Below are 14879 nucleotides of genomic sequence, written 5' to 3'. Positions count from 1 at the left end.
ACAGAATCTTCCCAACTCCTGCATGATGTGGACAATTGCGAGTCAATTGGAAAAATATGGCAAGATTGGAACGAAAAGAATTCTTGATAGAGACAAGAACTCCATTTCCACTCAAGATTTTAACAGAAAGATGAGAATCACAAGTATTCAATGAGAAACCTATTTGCAACTCATTTACATATAGCTGCTCATTATTATTACCTATTCTCATCTCATTTAATTATAGGTTGCTGATTTACCAGGTGGTAAGGAGAAACTAGATGACAATTCTCAACACAAAATTCTGAACAGATTCCTAGGGGTTCCAGCTCACATCATCCTCTTTTGGGCCTCCAATCCTCAATATTAATGGGTATCCTTCATCTGCTAAGGTTGGAACTGTACATGCGCCAGTCTCATCACATCCTCCTGACACATCTCAGATTCACTATTATACAGTTCACCACTTGAGAGCACCAACACCTTTCTTTGCAATGCTGCTGCTAAGCCACTTCGCACATAGAGATAGGCACGCATCTTATCCACTAGGATAGGCTGCATCTCAGAGCTGTTAGCTTATTTTCTCAGCACTCTCACATTTTGCGCTTACTAAGGTACTCACTGCATCTCTACTGTGCCTGTCTTTTGCTCATTGCCATCTCATTCATAACTTATACCTCCACAGCACTTTGTCTTGCCTTGCTCTTTAGTGCAGACACAAAGCCAAATTGTTTGTCATGTTTGCCAACAATGACCCAGTCAAGGATGGACATATTGCTGTATTTACATTGTCACGATTACAGCACATATTAGGAGCTTATGTGGCAAAAACATTAAGTGAGCTTCAACCAAATGACCATAGCACAAAGTTTAAGACCTGTCCTCGATCAAGGGGAATGGGTATCAGTCACGGCGTCCCACCATACTCAGTCAAGGGCAGTTTTGATCTCAGTTCAGGAACTTGAGAATGTTTAGGGTCATGAGTTCCATCTCAGTGCAGACTGGACCCTGCATCATGTCAGCCTTGTAGGTCCAGAGCAACCAGTTCAGGGAGTAGAGATAATCAGTCATGGATCTGGACTACAACAATCATTCCTATCTATTCAGTGAGGGTCAGGGTCACTGCTATGGTGGGCAAATTGGGAAAGTCAATTTTGGGGTTTGGAGGTGGAATGCTGAGATATAGAGGAGATAATAATTGTGATTGGGGCAACTGAACAGAAGGGTGGGAGATGTTAGTCATTAGAGGTCATAGCATACTGTGGAAGAGGGGAGGTCATCAACAATCAACACCACCTTGGCTTCAATGTGGGTGCAGGCGGGGGATTGGTGACAGTGTATCATAATAGGGCTTGGCACTACTAAACTGTATGCCCAGAGCTCAGAGGGTAATGTGGGAAGATGAAGACTTACCAAGCTCTGAACTGATGGGGTTGATAGAGAGTGCAATGAAGATTTGGAGTGTTACCTAGATTTACAGACTGAGCCTGTGGTTCACTCTGCAAAATATGTTCTGTAATGCATTCCGTTCTCATCCAAATTAAAAAAATATGCAAAGGAAGTGAAAAACAGCTGCCACCACACCTGCAGTGGGAGGAGTAAGTGGGTTTTTTTCTGGCTGAGGATGTGGACTTTGCATGTGAGTTATGTGAGGCTTTTCAAATAGCGAATGCATTAATCAGACAGTTACACAGTTGTTTAAGACATTTATCACATGACATGTGTTGCATTCACTGGAATAAAGTCCACTGGAGGCGGCATTCCTCGGCCTTTCTTGTCAGAGCCTTCAACATCTCACTGTATCAATGACTATGCCAAACTGTAATTTGAAAGAGAGTCAGCTACTGTCTGTTCACATTACAGAGGACCTGTTCTACTTCTGATATTCCCCACCCAGGTTCATTGGAACAGTGACAAATTGATTCAGAAACAATGTTATTTGTCACTGCAGTAGTAGTGCACAGGCAAAATAAACTGAGGAACAAATGTGCAACAAGTCTAGTGCCATTAACAACCTCCAGTGGCTGCAGGATAGTCTCGACAGGAAGAAGTCACAGCTGAAAGTCGCCTCAGGAAATGGAGAAAGCCCAAAGTCTATAATCTTTGATGTAATTTCTTCTAGATCAGTGAGGCATATTGTTAATCCAGACTGAGTTGTCCTGAGATACTGTCGCTCAACTGCTTACACTATGCTCGAGTGTGTCACATAATCCTTAGATGTTGTACTGGCAGCAATCCTCTAAGGAGGAAGATGAGGTCATTGAGTAATAGAACATACCCTTCACTATGACTGAACTAACACCCAATTCCAACAGATGTGAGGTGGGTGAGATCATCATTTGTAACTGTAAATTTGTTACTGGTTGAAAGTCAAATAGTCCCAGATTAATACCAAAAGCAAATGCAGCTTTTCTGGTTTCTTTGTCATCATTCTTCTTGTGTCTCAATAAAAATTATCAACTGCTTGGAGGCCTTCCAACTTATGATTTTTCCCCACATTGAACAAGATGATATGATGCTATTACAGGTATTTGGAAAAGAGTTGCACATTTTCAATCAGGCTTCTTGCATGGTATGTCACAATTCTTGCAGCTGCAGTTACTATAATAACTGATCAGATAGGTGATGTAAAGTAGCATTAAATTTACATGACTGCGATTCTAATTCAAATAAAGTGCCACCTATTTGCTCTCAGAAGCTTTTCTTATTCATTTCTCTACCAGTGTTTGTACTGTGAATGTCTACTATTGGTCACAGCATTTAAACTGATGTGCATCTGACCTTTAAATATTGGGGCAGCACAAATCATGGAAGGTCCCAACAACAGTAAATGCTTCCACTGCCAGCAAGTGCAAAATAGAGTGTGTGTGGTGTGGTCAGTATATAAAATGAAGTTGGTAGCAGATAATTGCATGAGATAACTTGTTAGAGCTCAGAGAAATCTTCCATGAAATTCTCCAAATTTGTCCCTTAGCCGATTTTTGGTAAAATTTAGCCCTAGATTTCTTTCTTTATACAGTTCAGCATGAGCATCAAAATCATTGCCTTTTTTTGTAGGAGAAAAAATGCAACTATCTTCATATTTATTTGATGGCATGCCATATGTACAAGTAATGTTTTGAATACATATTCTGTCGAACCTGCAAAGCTATAGCAACAAGAGAACCTTCTTCCAGAGCAGGAGGTAAAATTCATTTCAGTGACACATGCCTTGTTTCCATCAGCAACTACAGCATAAAATTGTTTCTATTATTGTTCCCTTGCAAATTTCAATAAAAGTTTAATGTTGGATGAAGAGCAGAGGTTCCAAATGGGTTTCCAGTGCCGTTACAGGAGCTAAAGAGATTTTAACTTAGTCATAATTCATCCATTTACAGAGCTTAAAACAGTTTCTTAACGTCCACTAGCAGCATACTTGAATTGCAAATGGCAGAAATGTATAGATCAGTTAGCATCTTAAAAGAGAAAAGCATATGATAATGCTTGAATATGAACCTTCATTGATTTCTTTCTTTTTCAGATGCTAACTAACCTGGATTCTGAGTTTTAATCTTTTGGTTTTTGGCTGATACCATACAAAAGAAATTATAACAGCAAATTCATTCTAATTTAGTGAAGGGTATATTATAAATATTTGCAAGAGTCAGAAGTTAATATTTAACACTATCTTAGGAAATCAGCAAAGGAATATGCAAAGTATATCCAGTGACAAATGTATTATTGTAGTAGAAAGGAGCGTTAATCACTAGCACTGCAAAATGCATTTATAAATATCTAAAGAGGTCAACTGTAAAAGAATAAAAGCAACCACTGAGGTGGATCTCCTGGTTGTGCACAAAAATCAAAATTCTGCCAAAAAGCATACATTTGTGCTTCTGCATCACACCCATCCAGATCATGAACTCTCATAATACAGACATGAAACTACTTATTCTTACAACAAATGTCCACCTATTCATGCTTTCAATAAATCACAGTAACCTAATCTTTATCTTTTAATGAAAAGAACCATTTCTGAATTATAATAAAAGCTGCCCACAGTGACAGTTACTGTATCATACACACGTCTTTAAATTCTGTAATCAGCAACCACCAGGTGCCATATCACATTCAACACACCACAGTCAGTCAATACAGACATCCCCAAACACACCAAGACTGTTTTTGTCAAATGTTTTATTGACTGTAAACATCTGGAGTACTGTAAAACATGCATTATCTGTAGATTTGGAATAGAGCAAGTGGTATTGTCTTTTCTGTCAAATATGTCAGATTTGGCATCTAGTGATGGAGATTAATGAAGTATCATGAGAGTAATATGGTTCTTGAAATGTTCCAATTTAGAGTAGAGCTCTAATCTTAAATTAAAGCTGTCGACATTTAGCGAACCTACATTTTCATTGGAATAACATTATCTCAACCCAGAACAAACATGAGGGATATAATTAAAGGAAGAACAGGCTGTCCCTAGACAGGTCTGAACCATGATTTACAGCAAAATGTATCCAAAAAAGAATTAACAGAAGATTCAATAATAGTTCAGTTGCTTGAGAACATAGTTAAATCCACAAATGTAATATTAATAAGCAGAATCCTGTCAAAGTCCCAATTTATGCAAATTGTTGCCAGTTAACAAACTGTCCTTATATAGTCCCTGATACAGTTAAGGTCTTTTATTTGCATGTCTGAATGTCTGCAACTTCTTCACCATTATGTTCTATTGCTTATGACAGGAGTCAGCTGTACATTAAATTCACTTCTTTTTTGCTTGCTGGGGAGTATTGAATTTGAAAAAGATAATGTCTCCATCTTCAACAATGTAATTTCTGCCTTGTTGTCTGTACTTTCCAGCACTCTGAAAACAAGTACAAAATGGATATGGTTAAACAATCACAATATAGATTAGGTACAAATATATATTGTTTTCATAATTCAGTTTCAGCTTTATCCCCAAAAAAAATCAAGCAGCAATTTTATTCATTTCCTATTCTACAATTAGTTTCCAAGATCTGAAATGAACAAACAGAAGGCATAAGAGATTTTATAAAAGGCATGTACTTTGAGATGATTTTTCCTTTGTTCTGTTGAAATTATCAGTTTTACAATCAAATAAGCGACTCGGAAAATGCAGCAATTTGTCTGTTAGGAAGATACTCAGGAACAAAATGAAAACATTATGAAAGACACTTCTGAAATAAGGGAAAAAGGTTTGCATTTTTGTAGCATCTATCACACCACTGGACATCTCAAAGTGGTTTACAGTGAAGTAAGTAATTTTGGACTGCAGTTATTACAAGAGAGGAAATGTAAGTCACAGCCAATTTCTGCACAGCCATCAACTTCAATGACAAGATATTCTGTTGTTGTAATGAATGATTGAGGTATAAATAATTAGCCAAAACACGAGGAATAATTCCCTGCTCTTCTTCAAAGTAGTGGCACAGAGTCCTTTTCATCCACCTGAGGTGGCAGACAGGACCACGGTTTACTGACTCATCTGAAAGGTAACACTTCCAACAGTGCAGCACTCTTTCAGTACTGCATGGGTCTGTCATCCTTTATCTTTGTGCTCAAGCACTGGAGGAATGGGACTGAATCCAGAACCTTGTGACTCAGGCAAGAATATCAATGACTGAATTATGGCTTACACTGTATTATCTTAATGGAGGTTTAATAATACACATTCTCCTCAAAGTTACATCACAATGTACAGTTAGGATCTGTGGGAGGCAACAGCCTTGTGGTATTGTGTTAATCCAGAAACTCTGGTAATATCCTAACATCCCGGGTTCTAATCCTATACAGCAGCTGGTGGAATTTGAACTCAATAAAAATTCTGGAATCGAAAATCACCACGAAACCACTGGTGATTGTCGGGAAAAGCTCATCTGGTTCATGAATGACCTTTAGGGAAGGAAATTGTTATCCTTACCTAGTGTGACGATGCTATCACTTTAACAAGGTTAGTTTGTCCTTGGTCTTTTTTCCAAGAGAGGTCATAAAGGCAGAGGTCCTAAAATGTCTGGGCAACAGCCTATTTTAACAATGTCAGGGTAGTGGCCAGTTCTCAAAAGTTCAGTTTTTTCTAGTTTCCTTTAGCTATAACAGAGAAGCTGCTGCAGTCCAGAGAAAGGTTCCAATCTTTAGCAGATGGTTACTGACTGCCTTTCTCTCTGAAGTCTCTCCAGCCTGTAAGAACTTGTGTTCGAATTTATCTTTTGCCAAGGGGTGTGTTTAATGGGATGTTACGGGAATTGGAACAGCTCTTTAGTTAAGTTGCCATATCGAGGCTGTTGGGTTTTCAAATAGTTGTTATTCCAAATTCTAGTGTATAAATAAACTCTGTTTTGCTCATAGCTGAGTGGTTTTACCAGCTACATCACACTTGGAATATCCACTCCACATCTGTCTTTAAAATAAGAAAAAGTTAGGGTCTAGGATATTTTCTTAAAATATTTTGAGGAAGTGTGGCCTGGTTCATAACACCTTGTCTGACCTGCATGTGACTCCAGATCCACAGGAATGCGGTTGACTCTTAACTGCCCGATGGGCAATACATGTTAACCTAGCCAGTGACACTTTCATCTCATGCATGAATATTCTCTGTATGAGGGTTACTATATTGGAAAAAAACCCTTAACTTGGTTGTAGACATCAGACATCTACAATTTCTGCTGCAGGCGATCTTAAATCATTAGTCTAAGAAGGAGTTTAAGCTAACTTTTCCAATATTTTTCACCTACTTTCCCCAAAACATGTCTGGCAACAACCAAATGGCAATACAAAGACAGAAAAATCATTGCTTAGAATCAGAGATGCCAATTAGAGTTTTCCACTTCACATTATACTTAGTGCTCATCTTACCCATTCCTTTTAGGAAAGATTGATCCAACAATGTTTAATGTTCAAATGAAAAATTGTAATTTTCAGTCCTCACTTACTAGCTGAAAATAACTCAATGGATTCAAATGCACAAACCACAAGAAATACACGAGTTTCACGTTGCTTTAATAACAAAATTGTTTGCGCACTTGTGATTCTGATAAGCACAACTCTCTTCAATGTGACATTCAAATTACATGCATACAAATGACAAAAAATTATGCATAACAAACATATAGTTCAAAGTAATTTCAAGTAAAAATCTACAAAAGCATATTAAGATGTAGAAATATGACATTCAATATATCGAATAGTAAGTACACATTAAAGGAAACTATATTTTAAGTAGCAGATCAATATGTATTAAAATGTCGTGTAAAGTGCAACTGGCATTACTTGGATACTATTTCTTAATATGTATACTGTGTGGTCTTTTGTCCAACTGTCCTAATATTCAAGAAGGCATTTATTCTATTCCTTTTACATGGAGAAAAGTATTTTTTTTAAAAACTAATGACTATTTGTGAATCCTAAATATGTATTAAGCTAAATGGCGTGTAACCAGTTCATTTGCACTTGAAAGCAGCCATCTGGAAAGGCCAGCATTTCACAATCAGATATGAGTGCTAATAATGCAACGTCCCTGTTGACTACAAAGCCCTACCAAAGCCATTCAATGTGAAGTACATAGACCAAACATTAAGTATTATTAGTCAAACCAGTAGCACAAAATGCTTTCCTCTATTGATTTTTCCAGATAGCCTTATATTCTATCTTCTCCATAAATGTAAGTCTCTTTAAATGGCTCTTATGATATCTTTCGAAAGTACATTTCTCCTGTATAAATTATTTTCTATAATGTGTGTCAATATAAATATATTTTAAAACACCTTAAATTCAATAGAAAATTTCAAAGTGATTAACAGACAGGAAATAAAAAGATGAAATTCATGAAAGATTATGGGTTGTGACAGAAGCTAGATTGTAGAAGTAGGTTTTGAGGATGCTTTTGAAGAGAAGGAGGAAGCAAGGTCATGGACCTAGGCTGAATATTGCCAAGGCATAACCAGACTGCAGCTAATTATTGAATGAAGAAACGGTAGGAACCATAGGAAGCTAGAATCATGGCAGCAAATGTTATTGACAGAAATAAGGGACTGAATAATAAAAAATAGATAATTGTTGCTAAAGTCAACAAATAATTCAAACAATCAGGATTTGTTAAGTCATTAGTGCAGTTAAAGGTATAATACATTACACGAAAGCTATTAAGTAAAGCTAAATTGTTTTAAAAATAGTATTATGTTACATAATTTTGATTAAATTTATTCCAAAATGCAAAAGCACAAGTTCCTTTCTTCAGCTTTATTCGTCTAATACTGCTTTGCTTTGTAGGCCTTTAGTAGAATAATCTGTTTCAGCAAATTTTCTTCAATAAACTTGGAAAAACTTGATAGAGTCACATGTTCTTCACATCCAAATAAACGACTGACTATACATTATTATCTGTTTGACAAGATGACTGCTGAAATTGCACAGCAGAATCAAATGACCCAGAGTAAGAGATAGTTTTGAAAAGTCAAGAAAACAGTATTATTGGGATCAGGTAATTCAATTCCTAAAAATGAAATGAAAAATCAAATTAAACTTAAACTGGCAATTGTGTTACTAAGTTTGCAACGCTATTATCCAAAATTTACATGTTTGAATGAAGCAGGTATTAAACCCTGGGCATTCCTTGAACTGTGTGATTTAGGAGTATTGCTAGCCGCACATTGGAATTGTAAGGGATTGACTAAATTACTGCTACACTAGCTCTTCTCTTGACATTCAAGTATTGCAGATCTGGTAGAAATGAGCATTGCACAGAAAGGTGCAGGAAGCTCAAGTGAAACAAAAGGACAGGCAACTGAGAGAAAAGTTCAAATTAAAGACTGTAAAATACAAATAAAATCTAGAAACACTTAGGTGTGTGTTAGGGAAGCTTGCTAAAGCATTCAGAAAGCTTGAGCTGTTAATTAAGCCATGCAGTAGAAAATTATAAACTTAACACCGATTAATATAAAATCTGCATTCCTTTGAACATATCAATTTAAAGTAAAAGTGTGATTTAATTTAACATTTTCCGATGAAAAGTTTAGCAAATCCTTTATATACACCCCTACCCCAAGAAGCAATTCATACATTTGTTGTCAGCAGCTCCTTTAGCTTTACTCAAGCAGTACTGGAAGCTTATCACTGTCAGGCAACTACCAACTACAAAAGCTTTTATCAGTTTAAATGCCTGTTATATATATTTCAAACAGTCTGGATATCACCACAAAATAATTTTCAAAATCAATTTACCAAGTAGCAAAAAGCATTTCATAAGGACATAAAGAAAAGTTAATCCCACATTTTTATGTAATTACATTATAAATCAAAATTATGCATTCATGAATTCAAAAGCCAATTGTTAAATAAAGCCAGCACAGGATTACAGAAATTGAATCTGCTACTAAATTAAACCTTTTAAAATGCATGCACAGATACCAAATACTGTATACCAATATAGGTGAATTCACAGAATGATCATAGAATCACAGAATCGCTACAGTGTGGAAGCAGGCCATTCGGCCCAGTGAGTCCACACTGACCCTCCGTACAGCATCCCACCCTGACACACCCCCTACCCTATCCTTGTAATCAACGCCGCATTTACCATGGCTAATCCAACTAGGCTGCGAATTCCGAGACACTATGGGAAATTTAACATGGCCAACCCACTTAAACTGTACACCTTTGGATTGTGGGAGGAAACTGGAGCAACCAGAGGAAGCCTACACAAACACAGGGAGAATGAACTCAGACTATCCACACAAATAGTCACCAGAGGGTGGAATCAAACTTGGGTTACTGATGCTGTGAGACAGCAGTGCTAACCAGAGCCACCATGCTACCCAAGCTAGACTTACTTTCCTAAAGGACACTCATGAATCAGGTGGGATTTCCCACCAATCAACAGTGATTTCATGTCATCATTAGATTCTTCATTCCAGATTTCTATTGAATTCAAATTCACCATCTGCCATGGAGGTATTTGAACACAGATCCCCAGAACATTACACAAGTCTCTGAATTAACAGTCCAGCGATAATACCACAAGGACATCATCTCCCTCATTATTTCACCAAAGGATAGAACTTGCCTTGTACATACCATTACCCGGTAAAATCTGCTGAGAAACTATTAGGCCAAAATTTGACAAGTCGCCAGGTGGCATGCATCCTAACCTTGTACAAACCAATGCAGAGATGGTAGATGCATTGATTTGCAATTTGAAAAATATCACTGATTTTGGAAGGGTCACAGCAGTTTGAAAAAATAACTAATTCTTCGAGAAAGAAGGGAGATAGAAATCAGGAAACTATAGGCCAGCAAACCTAACATCTGTTATTGGGAAATTGCTAGAATCCATTGTTAAGGAGTTACGGCAGAAAAATCAATGTGCTCAGGAAGAGTCAACATGATTTTGTTAAACAAAAATTGTGTTTAGCTGATTTGTATTGTTCTGAGGAAGTAATAGTAGCGGGAAAACTGCAGTTGTGATGTACTTGTATTATCAAAATGCACATGACAAGCTGCCTATCAAAGGTTACTACACAAAATAAGAGTTAATGATTTATGTAGTAACATTATTAGCAGGAATAAAGGATATCGACATCAGATACTGGAGAGTTGGGAAAGAGAAGTCTATTTCAGATGTCAATCTCTAATTAGTAAAAGTTCCAAAGGGTGCAAAACTGGGGCCTTAACTGCTTACAATTATATCAATGACTTGAACATGGAGACCAAATGTATTATAGCTAAATTTGTAGAGCATGCCATGGTAAGTGGTCAAGAGGAACCAGCAAATCTTTCAAATGATTTGGCACTGATATATATCATGTTTATATTTGTTGCCTGAGGAGAAGTGAGGTGTCTCAAAGATTCACGCAAAAGATGAAGCTAATCTGCAGAAAACACACAAGTTTTCGGAATCAATGTTGCTATCAAGCCCAGTCATAGGAAGGATATTATTAAGCTGGAGAGGGTTTAGAAGTGATTCACCAGGATGTTGTTGGATATGTAAGATTTGAGTTGTAAAGAAAGGATGGATAGGCTACGATGCTTTCCACTGGAGCATAGGAGGTTGAGACGCAAACAAGTGGTATAGATAGAGTTAATGGTACTTGTGTTTTCTCTAAGATGATGGATTTCAAGGCTAGGGGGCACATTTTTAAGGTGAGAGGAGAGAGATTTAAAGATGACATGAGGGGCAATTTTTTTGTTTACAAAGAAGGTGATTCATATATGGAATGAACTTCCTGAGGAAGTGGTGGATGAGAGTACAATTAGAGTGCTTAAAAGACATTTTAGGTAAGGACATGAGTAGAAAAGGTTCGGAGGGATTATGGGCCAGGACCAGGCAGGTGAGATTAGTTTAGTTTCAAATTACGGTCGGCATAGATTGATTCAACTGAAGGGTCTGTTTCCATGCTGTATGATGAAGTCAAAAAGGCGTTCAGCCTACCACACAATTTAGTACAGTAATATGGTATGAGAGATTCAATATAAATCTGGTGTCAGGTATGCAGGCTACATATCATAATAACAGACAAGCTGTCAAACAATGCATCCTTTTGACTTTCCAATGTGGGCAGTATTCAGTTTATAATCATCTAGCTTATGCTTGGAAAACTCAGAACACAATGTCCAACGTTAGATGTGAATTATTTAGTAAATATAAAATTACATTGTCTTAAGAATTACAGAAAAACAATTTAAGATTACTGTATCATTTAATCTTCCAATGTGATTCATTTAAATGCAAAGTACTAGAAGTTACATTTATTCATACACAGAGGCCTATTTGTTATTGACCCAGAATGACAGAATACAATCATGGAATCCCTACAACACAGAAACATGCGATTTGGCCCATTGGGCCTGTATCAACCCTGTGAAGAGCATCCCACCCAGATGCAACCCTCAACCCTAACCCTGTGATGCCACATTTCCCATGGCTAATTCACCTAACCCCCACATCTTTGGACTGTGGGAGGAAACTGGAGTCCCTGGTGGAAACCCATGCAGACACAGGGAGAATGTGCAAACTCCATACAGTCACCCAGGACTAGAATCAAATCTTGGTCCCTGGTTCTGGGAGGCAGCAGTGCTAACCACTAAGCCACCATGCCTGAAGAATATGTTTACATATTTCTCCCTTTCAGAAAAGGTTCAAGAGATAGCCAATCACTGCAGCATGGTCAGGACATTGCCAAGGGAATAGTTGCCATCTCTGAATTTAATTCAGTTCCTGCTACATTGCCATGCTGGAAATAGTTCAATCAATAAGCATCCCCTTCTCAAGTCTATAAACTGTTCTTCCCTTACCAACATTTTAAAAAAGTTTTAATCCTTACGAGTGAATAGCGAAAGAGTTCAACTTTGTTTTTTTTCTAGCAGTAGTTAGGTTATGTACTACCAAGCATAAATAAGTTGTTAAGTGCGTAAACATTTGGCAGATAGAGCATAATGTGAACTTGTCCAATTTGGTAGGACAAATAGAAAAGTAGTATACCACTTAAATGGAAAGAAACTGCAAACTTGTGGGTACAGTAGGATCTGGATGCTCTGGTACATGAATCACAAAATGTTAGTTCGCAGGTACAGGTGATTAGAATGACAAATGCAGTGTTTACTACATGAGGGAGTGGAATATAAGTGTTGGGGGATTTTACTGCAGTTGTACAGGACCATGGAGAGACCACATCTAGAGAATTGCATCCAATTTTGGTCTCCTTTGAAAAAGGATACAACTGTGGAGGGAGGGGTGAGAGTAAACGATCGAGCCCAAAAAGAGACAGAAAAACATTTGGACAGAAAAAGAGTAGATAATTGGAATGAGAGGTAATCCTGTTGAAATATAAAAAATCCTGAGGGGACCTGACATAATGGATTCTGAGAGAATGTTTCCCTTTGCAGGAAAGTATAGAACGAAAGGACAATTTAGGAACAATTGATCTTGCTTTTCAGACGGTGAGAAGATTGTATTTCTTTCAGAGGGTTGTTAAGACTGCGGAAGTCTCTTCCCCAGAAAACAGTTGACGTAAACTTCACAGTACAGAGGAACCTTGATTATCCGGATTTTGGATTACCCGAAGATGATCTCAAAGTCCCAAGAGAAACATTACATCAAGGAAGTGTTTACAACACTGATCGCGTCTTTTGTTTAGAATGATTAAAAATGAACTCTGCTTACTGAAATGCTGTCGAGAACAGTCCTGGACATCGATGGGAGCCCAGGCACCATCTCCAAATGAGTGACTGCCTGTCCTCTCTCTCCCCACACTTTCCCTGGATTTCTACACAGTATTCTACACCCCTTCCCCCAGATAATCCCTCCAACATTGTCCTGTACAGGGCAGGTTAGAACTTGTCAAAAAGGTGTGCGTCTGTGAATGTGCGTGTGTTATTTTGAGACTCACCCCCACCCACCCCACCCCCCGCCCCCCTTACAAAGGCAGCAGCAGTCTTACTGTTGCTGTCCAGCCCAGCTGCCCCAGAGAGGATGGATTGGATTGGGAGGGGGTGGAAAGCAGGCTGCAGATGGGGTGAGGGACTTGTGCGTGGTGTGCTGCTGCCAAGTCTCCTGAATGGGAAGCGGACTTAGCAAGTGCTCACTGTGTTAATCCCATTGAACTGATTTTTATTTGGTGGGGGTGGGGGAGAGAGAAGCAGGCTTCATCAATGCTGCAGATCCCTCACACCCAAGTGTGTCTCTGCTCAGAAACAAACCCTGAGACAGAGAGAGGGAGCAAGGCAGACAGAGTCAGAAAAAAGGAAACTTCAGAAAACTCCGAGCCCCAGAGGAGAGGCATTGAATCAATTAACCGATTAATCAATTATCCGAACGAAATCCAGCCCATCCACCTCTTTCGGATAATCGAGGTTCCTCTGTATTCTCTTGTTCCTAAGTTCTCTATTCCTTTCTTACACTCAGGACATTCTAAAGGATATTCCAGAAGGTGAAGTAGTTATGAAGTCTCATCACTATTGCAATGTAGAAAAACATGGAGACATCTTACTCAGAGCAATATCATGCAAACAGGATACAGAGTGTGAAAGTTATCAAACTGCAAACAATCCTAGCCTCTTTTACTTCTAAATGACTCACAATAGATCAAGACAGTCAAGAGGCAGGTCCTATGTCTGGTTTCTCAGTCAGTGGTGACACATAATTGCTACTTTCTAGGCTGGCCATATACAACTTTTAAAAGTAATAAACCAGAAAAGATACTACCTAAAGAACACTACTTTCGAGAGAGAAGAACTTTTAGTATAGCAGCATTTCTCAAATTACAAACATATATTAACCCCAAGGAATGTAACAACTGGGGAAAGAATTCAGGAAATTGTAAATTTTAGCATCCATGTCTGTGCCATATTAGACCTTCATTTTCAACTCTCAATGATCACAGACAGTGGAAAAATTCCCAACTTTTTAATCAGGTTGATCATATTTTGAGCTGCACCCACTCTCAAGAGTTGATGCTGAGCATACCTCAGAATCTTATGATGCAATCTGTTAAAAGATATTGGGTTTTCTATTGTCCTTGATCATGAAAGCATGTTAAGGTACAGACATGGATGCTAAAGTTTTTAAGATACTGCCCTCTATGGTTTGACTGAACCAGTAAGAAGCTGTACTTTTCATCCTTGAGGTCTTGACTGCCTACCTGAGAGTGTGGTCCATTTACAGAAGATATCTGAAGAGCATCTGCAGAATATGGCTGTAGCTCCACAAAATGATTAATGCTCCAACATGTTCTTCCAATGTCAGATATAACTGTACTCTTTTGTCATCTTCTCTGCACCTTCCCCTCCTTCCACAATTCTGAACACTTCAAATTCTCATTGTCCACCTACTTCTATTCCAATTAGCAGTGAGAACCAAATGTAATTTCCTCATCACTTGCCCCTAACACCATGGCCTC

At 38.1% G+C, this 14879-nt stretch overlaps 1 protein-coding gene across 1 annotated transcript in view; it reads right to left on the bottom strand.

The window, feature by feature from the left end:
- Positions 1 to 3961: 3961 nt before the first annotated feature.
- ola1 (Obg-like ATPase 1) overlaps positions 3962 to 14879 on the bottom strand; it is a 216548-nt gene continuing 205630 nt past the window's right edge. The window contains exon 11 of the mRNA XM_072579197.1: positions 3962 to 4834. Coding sequence (XP_072435298.1) covers positions 4733 to 4834 — 102 coding nt within the window. The 3' untranslated portion in view covers positions 3962 to 4732. The remainder of the gene's footprint in view (positions 4835 to 14879) is intronic.

This window comes from Chiloscyllium punctatum, chromosome 10 (assembly GCF_047496795.1).
Source record: "Chiloscyllium punctatum isolate Juve2018m chromosome 10, sChiPun1.3, whole genome shotgun sequence".
Taxonomy (NCBI): domain Eukaryota; kingdom Metazoa; phylum Chordata; class Chondrichthyes; order Orectolobiformes; family Hemiscylliidae; genus Chiloscyllium; species Chiloscyllium punctatum.
Note: the sequence above shows the minus strand (reverse complement) of the source record. Positions and strands in the feature narration are given on the sequence as shown.